This window comes from Protopterus annectens, chromosome 11.part0, assembly GCF_019279795.1.
Source record: "Protopterus annectens isolate FY-2018-M chromosome 11.part0, PAN1.0, whole genome shotgun sequence".
Taxonomy (NCBI): domain Eukaryota; kingdom Metazoa; phylum Chordata; order Ceratodontiformes; family Protopteridae; genus Protopterus; species Protopterus annectens.
The window spans coordinates 216,761,782-216,777,522 of NC_056745.1; the positions used below are offsets into that span (position 1 = coordinate 216,761,782).

General features: G+C 45.0%; 1 protein-coding gene across 1 annotated transcript in view; it reads right to left on the reverse strand.

Moving 5' to 3' along the window:
- Window positions 1–15,741, reverse strand: part of VEZT (vezatin, adherens junctions transmembrane protein) — a gene marked incomplete in the record, with an annotated part of 850,549 nt that overhangs the window by 192,348 nt on the left and 642,460 nt on the right. The window contains 1 exon segment of the mRNA XM_044087638.1: window positions 1,328–1,659. Within this exon segment, the coding sequence (XP_043943573.1) occupies window positions 1,328–1,659 (332 nt within the window).

Genomic DNA, 15,741 nt, shown 5'->3' on the forward strand with positions numbered 1-15,741 from the left:
GGAAAGAAGGGGAGCAAAATAACCTGATAAAAATTTCTGGGTCTTTCTTTCCCCCGTGACTACCAATCATCATGCCTTCCCAGATGTAGACAGGTACACTCTTTTCATGGTTGTGTGGAATCACTCTACAGATCCACCACAGTGAGAGTCTGTATGGGTGGCTGTCATTTGGGCAGATATTGGGTGACACCTGTACTCTTGCTGATGTTCCAGCAATCGTCAGCCTTTCTATTATGGCTCTAACCCCACCTTCATGGGGTGACATTCACACCTATGTTATTAATGCTCCTTCATGTCTGCACATGCTCGCTCACTTGCAGTTGATGGCAACGAAACTACCATCACCATCTTGGCGGCCACAGTTCAAGCCATGCTCATACTAGTTCCTGCTTTAGATTACTTGTGAGACTTTCACCTCACACAACCAGTGTCAGGCAAAGATGGCTGGGAGACCACTTACTTCCACTCCGAAGAGAGGCACCACCTATGCTCTCTGTCAGCCCCTCAGTTGGCTGACCTAGTACTTAAACCCAAATTGCCTGATTCGTCATAAGGGTTTTATCTAGTTACATAACTGAGATGCCAAGCAGCATGAGAAAGTCTTATCAGCCGAGTAGTCCAAATGCTTGTGGCATGCTGCCCTGCTGGTTACTGAAGATGGACTATTCTATATCTAGTAGCTCCTAGCTAATAGTTAATTCAATAGGCCTCAATGATCTAGAGGTCATGACCTGAATTAAATAGCACACACAAAAGGCCATACTCATTTGTTGCAGGAATTTTATCATTATTGGGCAAATCTTCTGAAAAATTAATCAAAAATGGAGCTTAACACAAAACTCGAGAGAATAACTCTAAATGCAACATAAAGCTACAATAATAAATGATGGAAAAAAACTGAGAAAGGCACTGAGGCTTTTCACCTCATGGAATCAGGTAATGTCAGCATGTAATGTTAGACTATACAAACCTCTGGTAAGCAATTAGGCAAGAAATGTTTCCACAGGAGCCTTTTTGCAGGCAAGATTTTCACATAAAGATGCCTCAATAAACAGAAGCAAAATAATATTAAGCAACATGATCAGCAGAGCTCAGCAAGAGAAACACATTTGGATTAATCGCTGCCTGTAGTTTTTCAACTATACAAAATAAAAAAAAGTTGTTTCAACAATAAAAATCCCATAAAACAGCCTTATGTTGTATTCATTCATACCAGGTGCAGTACTATAAAAGCACCTCTATCATTACCTGTTAAATGAATTCCAGTAAGTAGTCAAAGCAACACAAAAACATTTGCATAAATATTAGGAAATCGTGCTAAACATACTCATTTAGAAGGGCTTTCAAATGGAGCTGTAAGCTGCGCACAGCAGTACAGAGGTTGTTGAGGTCTCCTGACTTCTGTTTTGGCTTCATACATCGTTCAGATTTAGAATAGTGCTGGGCTTCAAAGTACCGGTGAAACTCGTAACTCCGTTTGAGCTCTGCCAGACAGACAGAGAGAGTCTGAGGTAGATTCTTGGTTACATCAGACAGAACACGATAAGCAAAATGTTCTGGTGACATCATGGTCTCACAAGATTTAAGGGCTGGAGAGAGTAACAGGGCAAGCCGTCTGAAAAACTCTGAGCTCTGACCAATCCAAAGCTGATAAAGTACCTGTTACAAAAATAAAATGCACAAGTTCTTAATTCGGTATATGGAAATATTTTTAATTAAAATGATATTCTACATCTAATCATAAAGGAAAACACACTACATCAACCAAAACTGGGTTCAGCTAAAGGAAACAAATGTAAAAACATGTGACATTAAGGTTTTGTCCTCATTCACTAAAAGAAAGAAAAACAGAAATACTTTTAGGTTACCACAGGCAATCATCCTAAAACTGTTGGAATTTATACATACATGGAGATAGCAGTAATGTGCAACATTAATGAGTTCACTTAGGATTTGTAAAAGCCGTGCACACTCACTCAGTGAAGACAAAAATCCAATCTTATGGAATAGCAGGAGATGACAGTCCTTCATGTCTTCCAGGAAACTCACAGTACTTTGTTTCAGAAACAGTCAAGTGTTAACAAGAATACCCATATAATAAGCTGCCTGGTGCATAAGGGCATGTTTATGAGGAAATACTATTCTGGCAGACTCAAGTACTCATGCACACTGCAAGATAAATATATACTTGGTGGGCCTGTAAATCCAAATTTTCTAGCAAGAAAAACAATCCTTTTTTTCTTTAATACGGCAGTGCAGAAACCACAAAACTGCTATGAAAAAAATGCAACAGGACTCTACCATCAATGACACAGATGGATTTCTACCTAGAACACCAGCAACATGGTTTGAGAGAGACCTGAAGGTTAGTTATGCATAGATGAACTGAATACTTCCTGAAGGGCATGGACTGCTACTACAGAATGAATCCTACACAACACTGGATGTATGTCACCCCCCCCCAAATAAAAATGCATTTTCTCAAATTCTCAATAAAATCAGGGACAATGCACATTTTCTAAGGCTACACTGCTGCATGCTTTGCTTCCTTAAGTAATAAGAGCACAAAAACTTCAAAATGCTATTCTACCATAGTACATGTTGTATTCTGCTAACAATAGCATTGCAGCCATCAGTCCTGGGTTAATAAAACACTTGATCTAGGTCATCAGGATAAAGTCATAAAAAATATGAGCTAGGTAACCAAAGTTTGATTAGTGGCTTGGATGGCATGGGTGAGGAGAGGAGTGATACAACTTTACTAGCTTGCCCCTCCACAGAGGGAGAATGTGGAAATTTATGCTTGGAGTGTACATTCCCATGAAAGAATCCCTAATGGAGACTGAAGAACTCACAGAAACACTGGCTTCAAGGGGAGGGAGACAGGAATGTCCTGAGGGGTTACGTCAGCTGTGGAAATAAGTGACATGCCTTCACTAATGCCCACTGGATGAGGAACCCTGAGGACTGTTACTATGCACGCACAATGATGTTAGGGCAACATAACAGGAGGGACCAAGTTCCTGCCTAAATGATAGCCCCTCTTGGTCATCTCTTGCCCCAGTGTATGGGGAATGAATGGGCCAGCTGACCAAAAGAGGGTTTGATGGTCAGAATGCAGTGGGGGCAAGAAGTTCAAAAATTATTCTGGGACATCTGCTTGTTGTCCCTTTCAATTAATTCTGCTTCTGAAAGAAGAAAATAGTATAGAGAGAATCTGAAAATAAGACTTCAGTGTGTGGAGGGGTTTACTCACCACCCACAACCACACAATACAAAAGGCTTTGCTCCTCTGCATCCCCTTTACTTGAACAATTACTTCAGAGGTTACCGTACCTGGGGCAAAGATAACATCCAATGAAGCACACTAACTTTTGAAAAGCATGAATTTTGTTCTCTATTATTATCAAACAATTGTCAGTTTCTTAAATGGACTATCCCCAAGTCAAATTCTAACAAAGAAATTGCCTAAAGGAAGACATGCTGAAATAAAACCTAAGCTTGACACCTGAAAGGGGTGTTTAAAACTGTAACAGATCTATTCACAGTACAGTAACCTTTGAATGGATGGTGTACTGCTTTTAGGAGAAGATGTTGCTTCCCAGGATCAGGTAAAAATTCAAAAACAGGTGCAGTAACCTGACTGATGTTGCTACATTTTAATTTAGTATTCTGTTATCTACACTATGAAAATATGCTTTAATAGAAAAACTGAAAAAAATACAGTTCTGCACTGAAACCACTGGGATTTCTCCTCTCTCTCTCTCCAAACATGGACAGAAAAAAATGTACTGCTGGCTTGGTACCCGATGTAATTTTATGACATACATAACTTTCAGTACTGCAGTATTGACATATCTTAGCTCCATGGCAGAGATGGTTACAGCCCTGACTACAACCCGGGCAACCAGGGTTCAAAATAATGGCCAAGGCATCGGAGGAGCCAAGCAGGGGATGATAGGAATAAGTGGCCAGTGCTTGCCAATCCTGTGGGGAAGGAAAGCAGCTATTCCTGCTCTTTGCATTGACACTCTGCAGAAACTGGTTGTGCAGTAGAAAGTACAGCTGTGTACACTTACTATAAATGTAGATGTTAGAGTGTACTCAATGTTGCAGTCATCACATTTGGGTTATCCCTGCCGGGAAAGCCCTTGGCCGACCCGAATACCATAGAGTTAGTATTTCTGCGTCAGTTGCTGTTGCTTGAAGACTGACACCGGGTCATCAGTAGTATAAAGTAAGGCAGCCGTTACTACATCAGTTTTTCTTGCCCTAACCTGTCAGGAGCCCCCAAGTAGGAGGCCTGGGTCTGGTGGAAGAAACTCCATCAGTGGAAAATAAATACCAATATGTTCCTTGAAAGGAAAGGCGAACAACAAGTTAGAATTGTAATAAAAGGAGAAAGAAAAGGGGGATGGGGGGGGGACCAGGACTGCAACAGTAAATACACTCAACATCTACATTTATGGTAAGTGTACACAACAGTACTATGTTCTTCGTGTTTCACTGTTGCAGTCATCACATTTGGTTTGATTCCCAAACGGTGGAGTCAAGTCGATGAAACTAGGGGCTGGCTAGGATGCCTTGCAAGACTGCAGAGGCAAACCCTGCCCTGGATTTGGAGAAGAGAGGCAGGTGGTAACGCTTGGTAAATGTGTGAACAGATGTCCAGGTGTCAGCCTCCAGGATGTCTCTGGTGGGGACTCCTCTGAGGAAAGCTGTAGAGGTGGATGCTGCTCTGGTTGAGTGTGTCGTGGACCCCCTTGGGGGAAGGCTTTCCATGTGGTTTGTAGCAGAAATGCATGCAGTGTGCTATCCATTTGGAAATGATTTGTTTGGAGATATCTTTGCCTTCTGCCCATGTAGCAAAGCTAACCAGCAATTGATCAGACTTTCTGAAGGATTTAGTCCTGTCTAGATAGAATCTGAGCTGTCTGTGCACATCTAGAGAGTGAAGAATCCTTTCCCCTTTGTTCTGGGGATTAGGAAAAAAGGTGGGCAAATGAATGGATTGGTTGAGAGCCACACTGGACACCACCTTGGGCATGATAGATGAGTTAGTTCTGAGGGATACCTTGTCTGCATGAAAGATGATGAAGGGTTCCACTGCCATGAGTGCTTGCAGCTCAGAGACTCTCCTGGCTGAAGTGATGGCCAGAAGGAATGCTGTCTTCCAGGAGAGAATTTAACCTTTGCAGAAGAGGCTGGTTCAAAAAGGGGCAGGGTGAGTTTTCAAATACAAAGTTAATGTCCCAAGCTGGTGTAGCTGTCCTTCTGGGTGGCCTCAAGTTTCTAGCCTCTCTTAGGAACTGTTTGATCAAAGGGTGTGAGAAAATGGGCTGCTCAGTGGGAAAATGAGCAGAAATAGCAGAGGCATGAATTTTTATAGTGGAGAGAGGCCACTGTGTAGTAGGTCAGCTAAGTAATCCAGGACGAGAGGGAGAGAGGGCTGGGCCATAATGGCTCCCTTAGCCTGGATCCAGGTGCAGAACCTTTTCCATTTATCAGCATAAGACTTTCTGGTGCTAGGACATCTGGCCTCACGGATAACATCCAGAATCTGTTTACTGAGGTTGGCAGATTGGTTCGAGGATAGAGAATAAGCCAAGCTGCCAAATTAAGTGTCTGCAATTGGGGATGCAAGAAAGTACAGTTGTGTACACTTACCATAAATATAGATGTTCAAGTGTATTCACTGTTGCAGTCATCACACTTGGGTTATCTCTGCCTGCAGGTAGCCCTCAGTCGGCCCGAATACCAGAGACTTAGTATTTCTGCATCAGTTGCTGTCACACCAGGTCTGACGTCAGGTTGTCAGGGGGTATAAAAACAGGCAGCCAACACCATTACATCAGTTTTTCTTGCCCCAAATGTCAAGAGCCCCCCCAACAGGGAGCTAAGCTATGATGGAAAAATTTCCACCAGTAAAAAGTAAATACCAATACCCCTGCAAGGGGTGAGTAGTATAAACAGAGAGGAGAGAGAAGAGAGGTGGAGGGAGGGAAACCAGGACTGCAACAGTGAATACAGATGAACATCTACATTTATGGTAAGTGTACACAACTGTACTATGTTCTTCGTGTTTTACTGTTGCAGTCATCACACTTGGGTTGATTCCCAAAGCTGTAGAAAGGGTGGAGGTACTCCAGAAGTATTTGGGCTGGCTAGTATGCCCTGCAGGAGGGCAGATGCAAAACCAACCCTGGATTTGGAAAATATAGGCAGGTGGTAATGCTTGGTGAATGTATGTACAGAACTCCAGGTAGCAGCCTCCAGAATGTCCCTGGTAGGGACTCCACTGAGGAATGCTGTAGAGGTAGAAGTTGTCCTAGTGGAATGTGTTCTGACATCCTGAGGGGGTTGGTTTCCCATGGTGTTTGTAGCAGAAATGGACACAGTGTTCTATCCATTTGGAAATTGGATGTTTTGAAATGGCCTTGCCCTCTGCCCCTGGTGCAAAACTGAGTAGTAACTGGTCAGATTTTGTGAAGGGCTTAGTCCTATCCAGGTAGAATCTGAGCTGTCTGTGCATGTCCAAGGAGTGCAGGATCCTTTCCCCTTTATATTGAGGATTAGGGAAGAAGGTCGGCAAATGGAAAGGATAGATTGGTTGAGAGCCACACTGGACACCATGTTGGGCATAAAGGAAGGATTAGTCCTGAGGGAGACCCTGTCAGAATACAAAATGATGAAGGGTTCCACGGCCATAAGTGCTTGTAGCTCAAACACTCTTCTTGCTGAAGTGATGGCCAGGAGCAATGCTGTTTTCCAAGAGAGGAATTTTAAGTCTGCTAACACTGCAGGCTCGAAAGGGGGCAGTGTGAGCTTTTCTAGTACAAAGTTAAGGTCCCAAGCAGGGGTGGGTGCTCTCCTTGGTGGCCTTAAGTAGTTTGCCCCTCTCAGGAACTGTTTGATGAGAGGGTGAGAGAATAGGGGTGGCTGAGAGTTGTAATGAGTCGAGATGGCAGAGGCATGGATCTTAATGGAGGAAAAAGGATAGGCCTCTGTGGAGTAGATCTGCTAAGTAATGCAGGATTAGAGGTAGGGAGAGCAGGAGTTGTGTCCTCTCCTTTAGATTGAATCCAGGAGCAATACCTTTTCCACTCATCAGCATAGGATTTCCTTGTACTTGGTCTTCAGGCTGCAAGAATGACATCCAGTACCTGCTTGCTTAGGCTGGTCACTGAGGGAGAATTCAAGGAATAAGCCAGGCTGCTAGACTTAAGGTTTGCATTTGCGGATGCAAGATCTGTCCCCCCAGCTGAGTGAGCAGGGTGGGGCTCTGGGGTAGGTGCCAGGGTGGCACCAGTGACAGGCTGCGCAGGAGTGGGTACCAGTGCTGGCATAGCCAGTCCGGGGCAATCAGACTTGTCCTTGGTCTGCCCTGTCTTATCTTGAGAGAAGGGGGGGTGCATAGATTGAGAGGTTTTACCCACTGGAAGGATAGGGCATCCACTTTCCAGGCCCTGCTGTGACGCGTCCTGGTGCAGAACTTGCTGAGCTGGTGATTGCAGGGGGAGGCAAAGAGATCCACCTCTGGGGTCCCCCATTTCTGAATCAGAAGGCTGAAGGTTCTGGGCTCTAGTTGCCACTCATGTGAGTCTAGGAGATTTCTGCTTAAGTCATCTACCAGTGTGTTTTGTTTGCCTGGCAGGGAATTGAGCTTGCAGATGGACCTTGTTCAAAGCCGTGTTCCACAGGGCCATGGTGAGCCTGCAGAGTGGGTTCCCCCCTGCTTGTTGATGTACCACATAACTGTGGTGTTGTCTGTTTTTATTAGTAAGGGTCCTGGTGAGAGTAGGGATCTGAAAGTTGTTATAGCATGCTGCAGAGCTAGCATCTCTTTTTGGTTTATGTGCAGATGAATTTGACTTGGGCTCCAGTGGCCCTGAATGCACTTGTCATCCAGGTGTGCCCCCCAGGCATAATCTGATGCATCTGTGGTTAGGGTCTGGGCGGCATGGGGTTGAGTAAAGTGTAGTCCCTTGTTGTGGTAGCATGTTGCTGCCCACCAAAGAAACTCTGTCCTTAGACAAGGTATGATAGGAATGATGGTTTCCAGGTCCTGAGAATGTTGGCACCAAAGACTTTTTAAGTACGATTGAAGTTTCCTCCCATGCAGTCTGGCATATAGAATTAGTAGGATGCATGAGGCCATGAACCCTACAGCCTGCAGGATTTTCCTTGCGGATAGCTGGGTTATGGTGGCCATTTGACTGAAGTAGTCTGTCAGCTAGACTTGTTTTTCCTGGTGTAAGGAATGCCATCTGGAATGCTGTGTCCAAGCTTGCTCCCAGGAATACAATCTTTTGACTGGGGACTAGTTTTGATTACTTTTCGTTGATATTGTAACTCCAGGGAAGTTAAAAGATTTTTTACAAATGTCAGGTGCTGCAACAGCATTTCCTGAATGTCTGCCTGAATCAGGCAGTCGTCCAAGTATAGGTAAATTTGAATTTTTCTTTCTCTGCAGTAGACAATTGCTGGAGCCAGGCATTTTGTGAATACTCTGGGAGCAGTGAATAAGCCAAAGGGAAGTGCAGAGAACTGATAATGCATAGATCCTGCCCTGAAGCATAGATATTTCCTGTAGGAGTCCCTTATAGGGATGTGCAGATAGGCTTCTTTTAAGTCTAGGGTAGCTAACGAGGCATCTTTGGCCAGCATAGCAGGAAGCTGCTGTAGGGTGAGCATTTTGAATTTTGGTACCATCAGGAAGGTGTTTAGGATGGAAAAATCTAGGATTGGGCACCAAGTGTCCTCTTTTCTGGGTACCAGGAAAAGTCTGGAATAGAACCCTTGACCTATCTGTTCCGCAGGAACAGGCTGAATTGCTCTTATAGAGAGCAGGGATTGAACTTGATTTGGAGGAAAGTCTGGGAACCGTTTTGGGGTCGGCAGTGAGTGGAAGTAAAATTTGTACCCCTGGGGTATTATGTTGAGGACCCATCGGTCTTTGGTGATGGCAGTCCAGATTTTTGCATGATGGGCAAGTTTTCTTCCTAGGGGCAGAAGCAGTTGGGCAGAGGTGGGGAGTGGAGTTGAGAAGTCAATATGAATTCTTCCCATAAGGGGGTGGCTTAGCACTCCCTGTTTTTGAGGTGGAGGCACTCCACTGCTTAGATCTCTGCATACCCTGAGACTGTAGTCTGGGGGGGGGGGGGTCTGTTTCCCCTGGTTCTAGTTTAAGATGGGCTGGAAAGGACCAATATTTCGAGGGGCAATGCCTACTGAATCTAGGAGGCTGTACTTGCAAGAAACCTTTGACTGTCTGCATAGATTTAGCTTTTTCTTCCATCTTTTTAAGAACATTTTCTGCTTTGGTGCTAAACAGATTGTCCTTATTTAAAGGAGCGTCTAGTAATTTTGATTTGACATGGTCTGGCAAGGTTTGCTATTTAAGCCAAGCATGCCTTCTCAGTACAGAACCAGTGAATGCTGCCCTGCACGATGCTTCTAGGGTGTCAAAGCCACACTGCCACGTATGCTTGCTGACTTGGCTTGCAGAATGCATAAGCTCTTGTAATTCTTTATTTTCTGCACAGTCTGTAAAGGTAGCTATTTTTTGCTTAATACGTTCCATAACATGTTGTTGGTACTTCAGCATGTGAAACTGGCAATTCAAAGCCCTAATGGCGAGAGGTGCAGAGGTGTATACTTTCTTACCCCATCTCTCTAAAGCTCTGGAGTCCCTGTCCAAAGGGGTGGGATTCTTAGCTGTAGTTGCTTTGATACTTTTGGGCCCCTGGGAGATTACCTCTGGGTCAGCAGTAGGATTTCTGAACAGGAATTTGAGAGAGTCAGGTACTCTGTAGTACCTGTCTGGTTTCCTAGGAGCAGGGGGTAAGGTATCAGGAGTTAAACTGGATTCCATAAAGACATCATCCACAACATCCTGGACTGGGGGTATTGCTAAAGGCCTATGCTGTGGCAAGTCTAGAAATTCTGTCTCTTTTTGGACTGAGAATAGTCTTGGCATTCTCAATGGAAATGCTCTCTTCAAGTAAGTAAGGTTTCCCCAAAAGAAAAATCCTCTTGAGGAGAAGCAAAGGGAACAGATTCCACTGCATCTGAATCGTCATAAGTAGATAAAGGCATGTCTTCCTAATCAGATACCTCAGTGTCGTCGAACTCTTGGTCTGTTAAAGTTGCTGGTGACAGGTCTTTTTCTCTTAGCAGGGGAAGGCTGACTTCCCCTAATCAACATAATAAGGTCTTCTGCCATTTTAAGCATTTGATGTTGTGGCAAGGAAGCAGGTACATGAGTTTGGGTCGTCATTTTTTTTAGGCGTAGAGTGTACTCTTGACCTTAAAAACTTGGTAGTTTTAGACAGAACTAAAGACACAAAAGAAGCCATCGGTTTGTATCGAATATCGGTAGTGCGAAGAACTTCCTCAGAAGCCAGTGTCTGCTCAGCGGCTCCGGACCAATCCTAGGTAGAGACATCCGCAGGTACCATAGAAGAAGAGTCTCGCAGCATACCGGACTCCGAACAGGTCTCGGAAGAGGCCTGTGAATCCAATGAAGCGGGCATCAGGGGCTGCGAAAGCACCTCACTGAGTACCGACGAACTGGCAACTAGCTTAACGGAAGCATCTTCGGCAGTTTTCGACCTGTGCGGTCTGTCTCTGTCTTTATCCTTACTTGTTTTCAGTTGATCGATAGTCGGATGGCTTACTGAAGCCATCTCTGAATAATGAGAACGAGAATAAAAGTATTTAGTGACAATAAGGGCCCGACGACAAATAGGTCGGGCTTTGAACAAGACACAAAACTGACAGCGAGGGACGTCGTGGTCTGGGTCTGAACAGGTGACGCATGTTTTCTGACATTTGTTAGAGCAAGAAAAAAAGGATCCCCAATAGGGTACTTAGCTTTAGAAGACTTAAGGATAATTCAATTCGATAACGAAAACTCAGGTAGCGGCCGACTGGCACTCCTGCAAACTGCTTCTGCTTCAGGCTCCTCGGGAAGAAAGACTGATGCAATGGTGTCGGCTGCCTGTTTTTATACCCCTGACGTCAGATCTGGAGCGACAGCAACCGATGCAGAAATACCAAGTCTCTGGTATTTGGGCCGACTGAGGGCTACCTGCAGGCAGATAACCGAAGTGTGATGACTGCAACAGTGAAACACGAAGAACATCTCTCCCTCACTTTGGGTCAGGAGGTTTGGAATGTGAGGAAGATGCCATGGGGGTAGCAAGGACAGCAAGGGGTACCAGTGCTGGCAGGGCCAGTCTGGAGCTGTAAGAATGGTCCTTTGGTTTTTCCTCCCTTATTTTGAGCAGTACCCTGGGGATGAGAGGTAGGTGAAGAAAAGCATAGACCGATAGATTGACCCTGGGGAAGGACAACCCCCTTTCCAACCCATGCAGTGATGTTGCCTGGTGCAGAATTTGCTGAGCTGATGGCTGGTGTGGGAGGCAAAGAGGTCGACCTTCGGGGTTCCCCATTTCTGAGTCATTAGGGTGAAGGTACTTCTGTTGAACTACCACTCATATGGGTCCAGAAGATTTCTGCTTAATTGGTCTGCCACAGAGTTGAGAGAGCCTGGTAGCAATTGTGTTAACAGGTGTAGTTGCATGGCAGAGGCTGTGTGCCAAAGGCTCATGGCCAGCCTGCATAGAGGGTAGGAGTGAGTCTCTCCCTGCTTGTTGGTGCACCACATCACAGTGGTGTTGTTTGTTTTTGTCCAGAAGAGCTCCTGGAGAGCGAAGGGGCTTGAAAGCTGTCATGGTGTGCTACACAGCCACCATCTCTTGTTAACTGATGTGCAGAGGGATTTGCTGTGGGCTCCACTGGCCCTGTATGTACCTGCCACCCAGGTGTGCGCACCCCAAGCGTAGTCTGATGCATCTGCGGTGAGGGTCTGGGTGGCGGGGGTTGGAGAGAAAGGCATTCCCTTGTTGTGGGAGCATGCTGTTGCCCACCAAAGAAAAACTTTTCTAAAGCAAGGAATTATAGGTAGAAGAGTTTCCAGGTCTTGAGAGTGTTGGCCAAAGGCTCTTTAGGTACACTGAAGTTTACTCACATGCAGTCTGGCATGTGGAATGAGTAGTATGAAGATGCCATGAACTCCAGAGCTTGCAGGATCTTCCTTGCAGTTAGCTGGGGCCTGGTGGCTAGTTGAGAGAAGTAGGTTGCCAGGAAAATGTGTTTCTTTGGAGTAAGGTATGACATCTGGGAAGGTTTGTCCAGACTTGCTACCAGGAAGATTATCCTTTGGGTGGGCACCTGTCTGGATTTCTTTTCGTCAATTGTGTACTCTAGGAAGGTTAGTAGGGTCTTTACAAAGGCCAGGTGCTTCAGCAGCTTCTCCTGGCTGTCTGCCTGAATAAGGCAGTCATCTAAGTATGGGTAAATTTGAATATTTCTTTGTCTGCAAAAGGCAATGGGAGCAGTAGATAAGCCAAAGGGAAGCGCAGAGAACTGAAAGTGTTGAGATCCTGCCCTGAAGCGGAGATATTTCCTGCATGATTCTCTGATAGGAAAGTGGAGGTAGGCCTCTTTTAGATCTAGGGTGGCTAGCCAGGCTTCCTTGGAAAGCATGGGTAGCAGCTGCTGGAGGGTGAGCATTTTGAATTTTGGGATCACCGGGAAGGTGTTGAGAATGGAAAGACTGAGGATGGGGTGCCAGGTGCCCTATTTTCTGGGCACCAGAAAAAGTCTGGAGTAGAAACCTTGGCCTATCTGTTCTGCAGGAAAGTGCTCTACTGCCCTCAGAGAGGAGGGAAATGATTTGCTTTTGAGCCTCTGCCCACTGATTTGGTGGTAGATCTGGGAACCCTTTTGGGGTTGGAAGGATGTGGAAGGAAAATTTGTACCCCTGAGACACAATTTTCAGAACCCATTGGTCCTTGATAATGGTGGCCCAGATGCTTGAGTGAAAGGAGAGTTTTCCTCCTAGGTGTAAGTGAAGGTGGGCAGAGGGAGGGGGTGGAGGAGATGAGTTGTGAGTTTTTACCATACGGGGGTGGCTTAGAACTCCCTGGTTTTGAAGTGGAGGTAGTCCACTGCTTAGATCTCTGCATTCCCTAGGGCTGCTGTCTTGGGGGTCTGCTTCCACGGGGCCTAGGCTGGGTTGGTTTACTGGAAGCAGGAAAGGCACAGTGTTTGGAGTGACAATGCCTGTTGAACCTAGGTGGCTGGACCTACAAGAAATCCTTAACTGTTTGCATAGATTTTGATTTTTCTTCCATCTTTTAGACCTCTTCTGCCTTGGTGCCAAATCAGTTATCTTTGTGCAAGGGGCATTCAACAATTTAGATCTGACATGATCTGGCAGGGGCTGTTCCTTAAGACATGCATGCCATCTAATGACAGATCCAGTGACTGCTGCCCTGCAAGAAGCTTCTAGGGCGTCAAAACCATAGTGCAAGGTGTGTTTAGTTACTTGACTTGCAGAATGCATAGACTCTTGTAAATCTTTAGATTCTGTCCAAGCAGGAAAGGAAGACATTTTTTGTTTAAGGAGTTCCAAGGTATGTTGCCGAAATTTCAGGATATGGAACTGACAATTTAGTGCCCTGATAGCAAGAGTAGCTGAGGTGTATACTTTCTTACCCATCTGTCCAAAGCACGGGAATCCCTGTCTGAGGGGGTGGGATTCTTAGTAGAGGTTGCTTTAATTCCTTCTGTCCATGAGAAATGACCTCAGGGTCAGCTGTAGGATTTTTAAAAAGATATTTGTAGGAGACAGGGACTCTATAGTACCTGTCTGTTTTTCTGGGAGCAGGAGGTAGGGCAGCAAGAGTCAATTTGTATTAGAGGAAAACATCCTCCACAACATCTAGGACTGGGGGAAAGGCCAAAGGTCTGCATTGTAGGAGATCTAGGAATTCCCCGAGTCTCTTTTTAGACTGAGTGTAGTCCTGACTCTCCCATTGGAAATGCTCCCTTAAGGTATGCAGAGTTTCCCCAAAGAAAAAATCCTCTGGGGTAGAGGCTGATGGAATGGAATCCTCTGCATCAGAATCCTCTTAAGTGGAGAGGGGTTGCATGTCTTCATATTCAGATGCATCAGATTCATCTGTCTCTTCTTCAGACAAAACTACAAGGGACAGATCTCTTCCTTTTGGAGGGGGTAGCTTGGCTTCCCCTGATCAGCATAAGGTCTTCCGCCATTTTAAGCATTTGAAACTGAGGCAAGGTAGCAGGTGCCCAAGAGTGGGTCATCGGTTTCTTGAGTGTGGTTTGTATGTGGCTAAGAAACTTGGTAGTTTTAGAAAAAATGGTAGTCGCGAAAGATGATGTCTGTGTTGAGATTCGGTAGTGCGAAGGACTTCCTCGGAAACTGGTGCCTGCTCAGCGGCTCCGGTCCCATCCAAGGTTGAGATGACCACAGGATCCTTAATCGAAGAGTTTTGCTGCATACCTGACTTGAAAGGATCTTGGTAGTGGCTTGCAAATCAACAGAAGTGGGCATCAGGGGCTGAGAAAGCAACTCACTGAGGACAGTAGAACTGACGAATAGCTTAACAGAAGAATTGTTGGTAGGTTTGGACCTGTGCAGTCTGTCTCTCTGTCTTTATCTTTATGTTTTTTCGGAAGATCTGCTGTCGGATGGCTTACCAAAGCCATATTTGAATTAGAGGACTGTAAGCGAAAATATCTGGCTACAATAAAGGCTCGACGGATAGTTCTGGCATTGAACAAAGCACAGAAGCGACAACGAGGGATGCTGTGGTCTGGGCCTAAACAAGTGACGCAGTAAGAGTGGAAATCTCGGTGTGGTATTTGTTTTCCACAGGCGAGCCAATTATTAACTTTTTCTGACATCGGTTAGTGCAAGAAAAAAGGATCCCCAACAGGGTACTTGGCTTTAGAAGACTTCAACTTCAATTTGGTAGACGAAACTCAGGTAGCGTCAGACTGGCACTCGTGCAAACTGCTTCTGCTTTGGGCTCCACAGCAAGAAAGACTGATGTAATGGTGTTGCCTGCCTTACTTTATACTACTGATGACCTGATGTCAGTCCTCAAGCGACAGCAACCGATGCAGAAATACTAAGTGTCTCTAGTATTCGGGCCGGCCGAAGGCTGCCCTGGCAGGGATAACCCAAATGTGATGACTGCAACAGTGAAACATGAAGAACAGCATTTATTTATTTATTTGCATTTGTTTACCTGGAGGTCTACTGGGCCAGGGTGAGCAAGTTTTCATTAGAGGCCCGGGGAGAAAAGTTCCAAAAACAAACATGATAATCCTACAGAATCAAAATACAGAAATCAAGTAGTGATGGTACAGAATACTGCCTTACAAAATAGGTGATACAATAAAATAAGTAATACTAGTGATACAGATATTATATTTTAAGTATCCAAGAGAAGAATGAATACAATTGATAACATGGGATAATAGCAAATGTGTGAAAATATAGTATTACATTTTTGCAGTAGAGACATCAGTTACACAGATGTTAGACTAAGTATGCAAGCCAAGCAAGAATTTGATGACATGGGATAACAGCAAATGTGTGAACAATGCAGTTTTGCAGTGGAGAGGGAAAGATGAAGAGCAGCAGATTAAAGATTCTGAGAGTAAGGTATAGCCTTGGCGCTATTGCTATATAAGCATCAAGACCGAATAGAAGACATGGTAGGTAACTGATGTAGTAGATTATGTGTGGCTGGGTGTCACATGTTGGACTTAGTAAGTTGAAAGCACTGAATGTATATATGAGGAGTCTGAGCCGTAAGTGAGACGGGGAGGAAAAGTACGAAGGCTAGGAAGATTTTT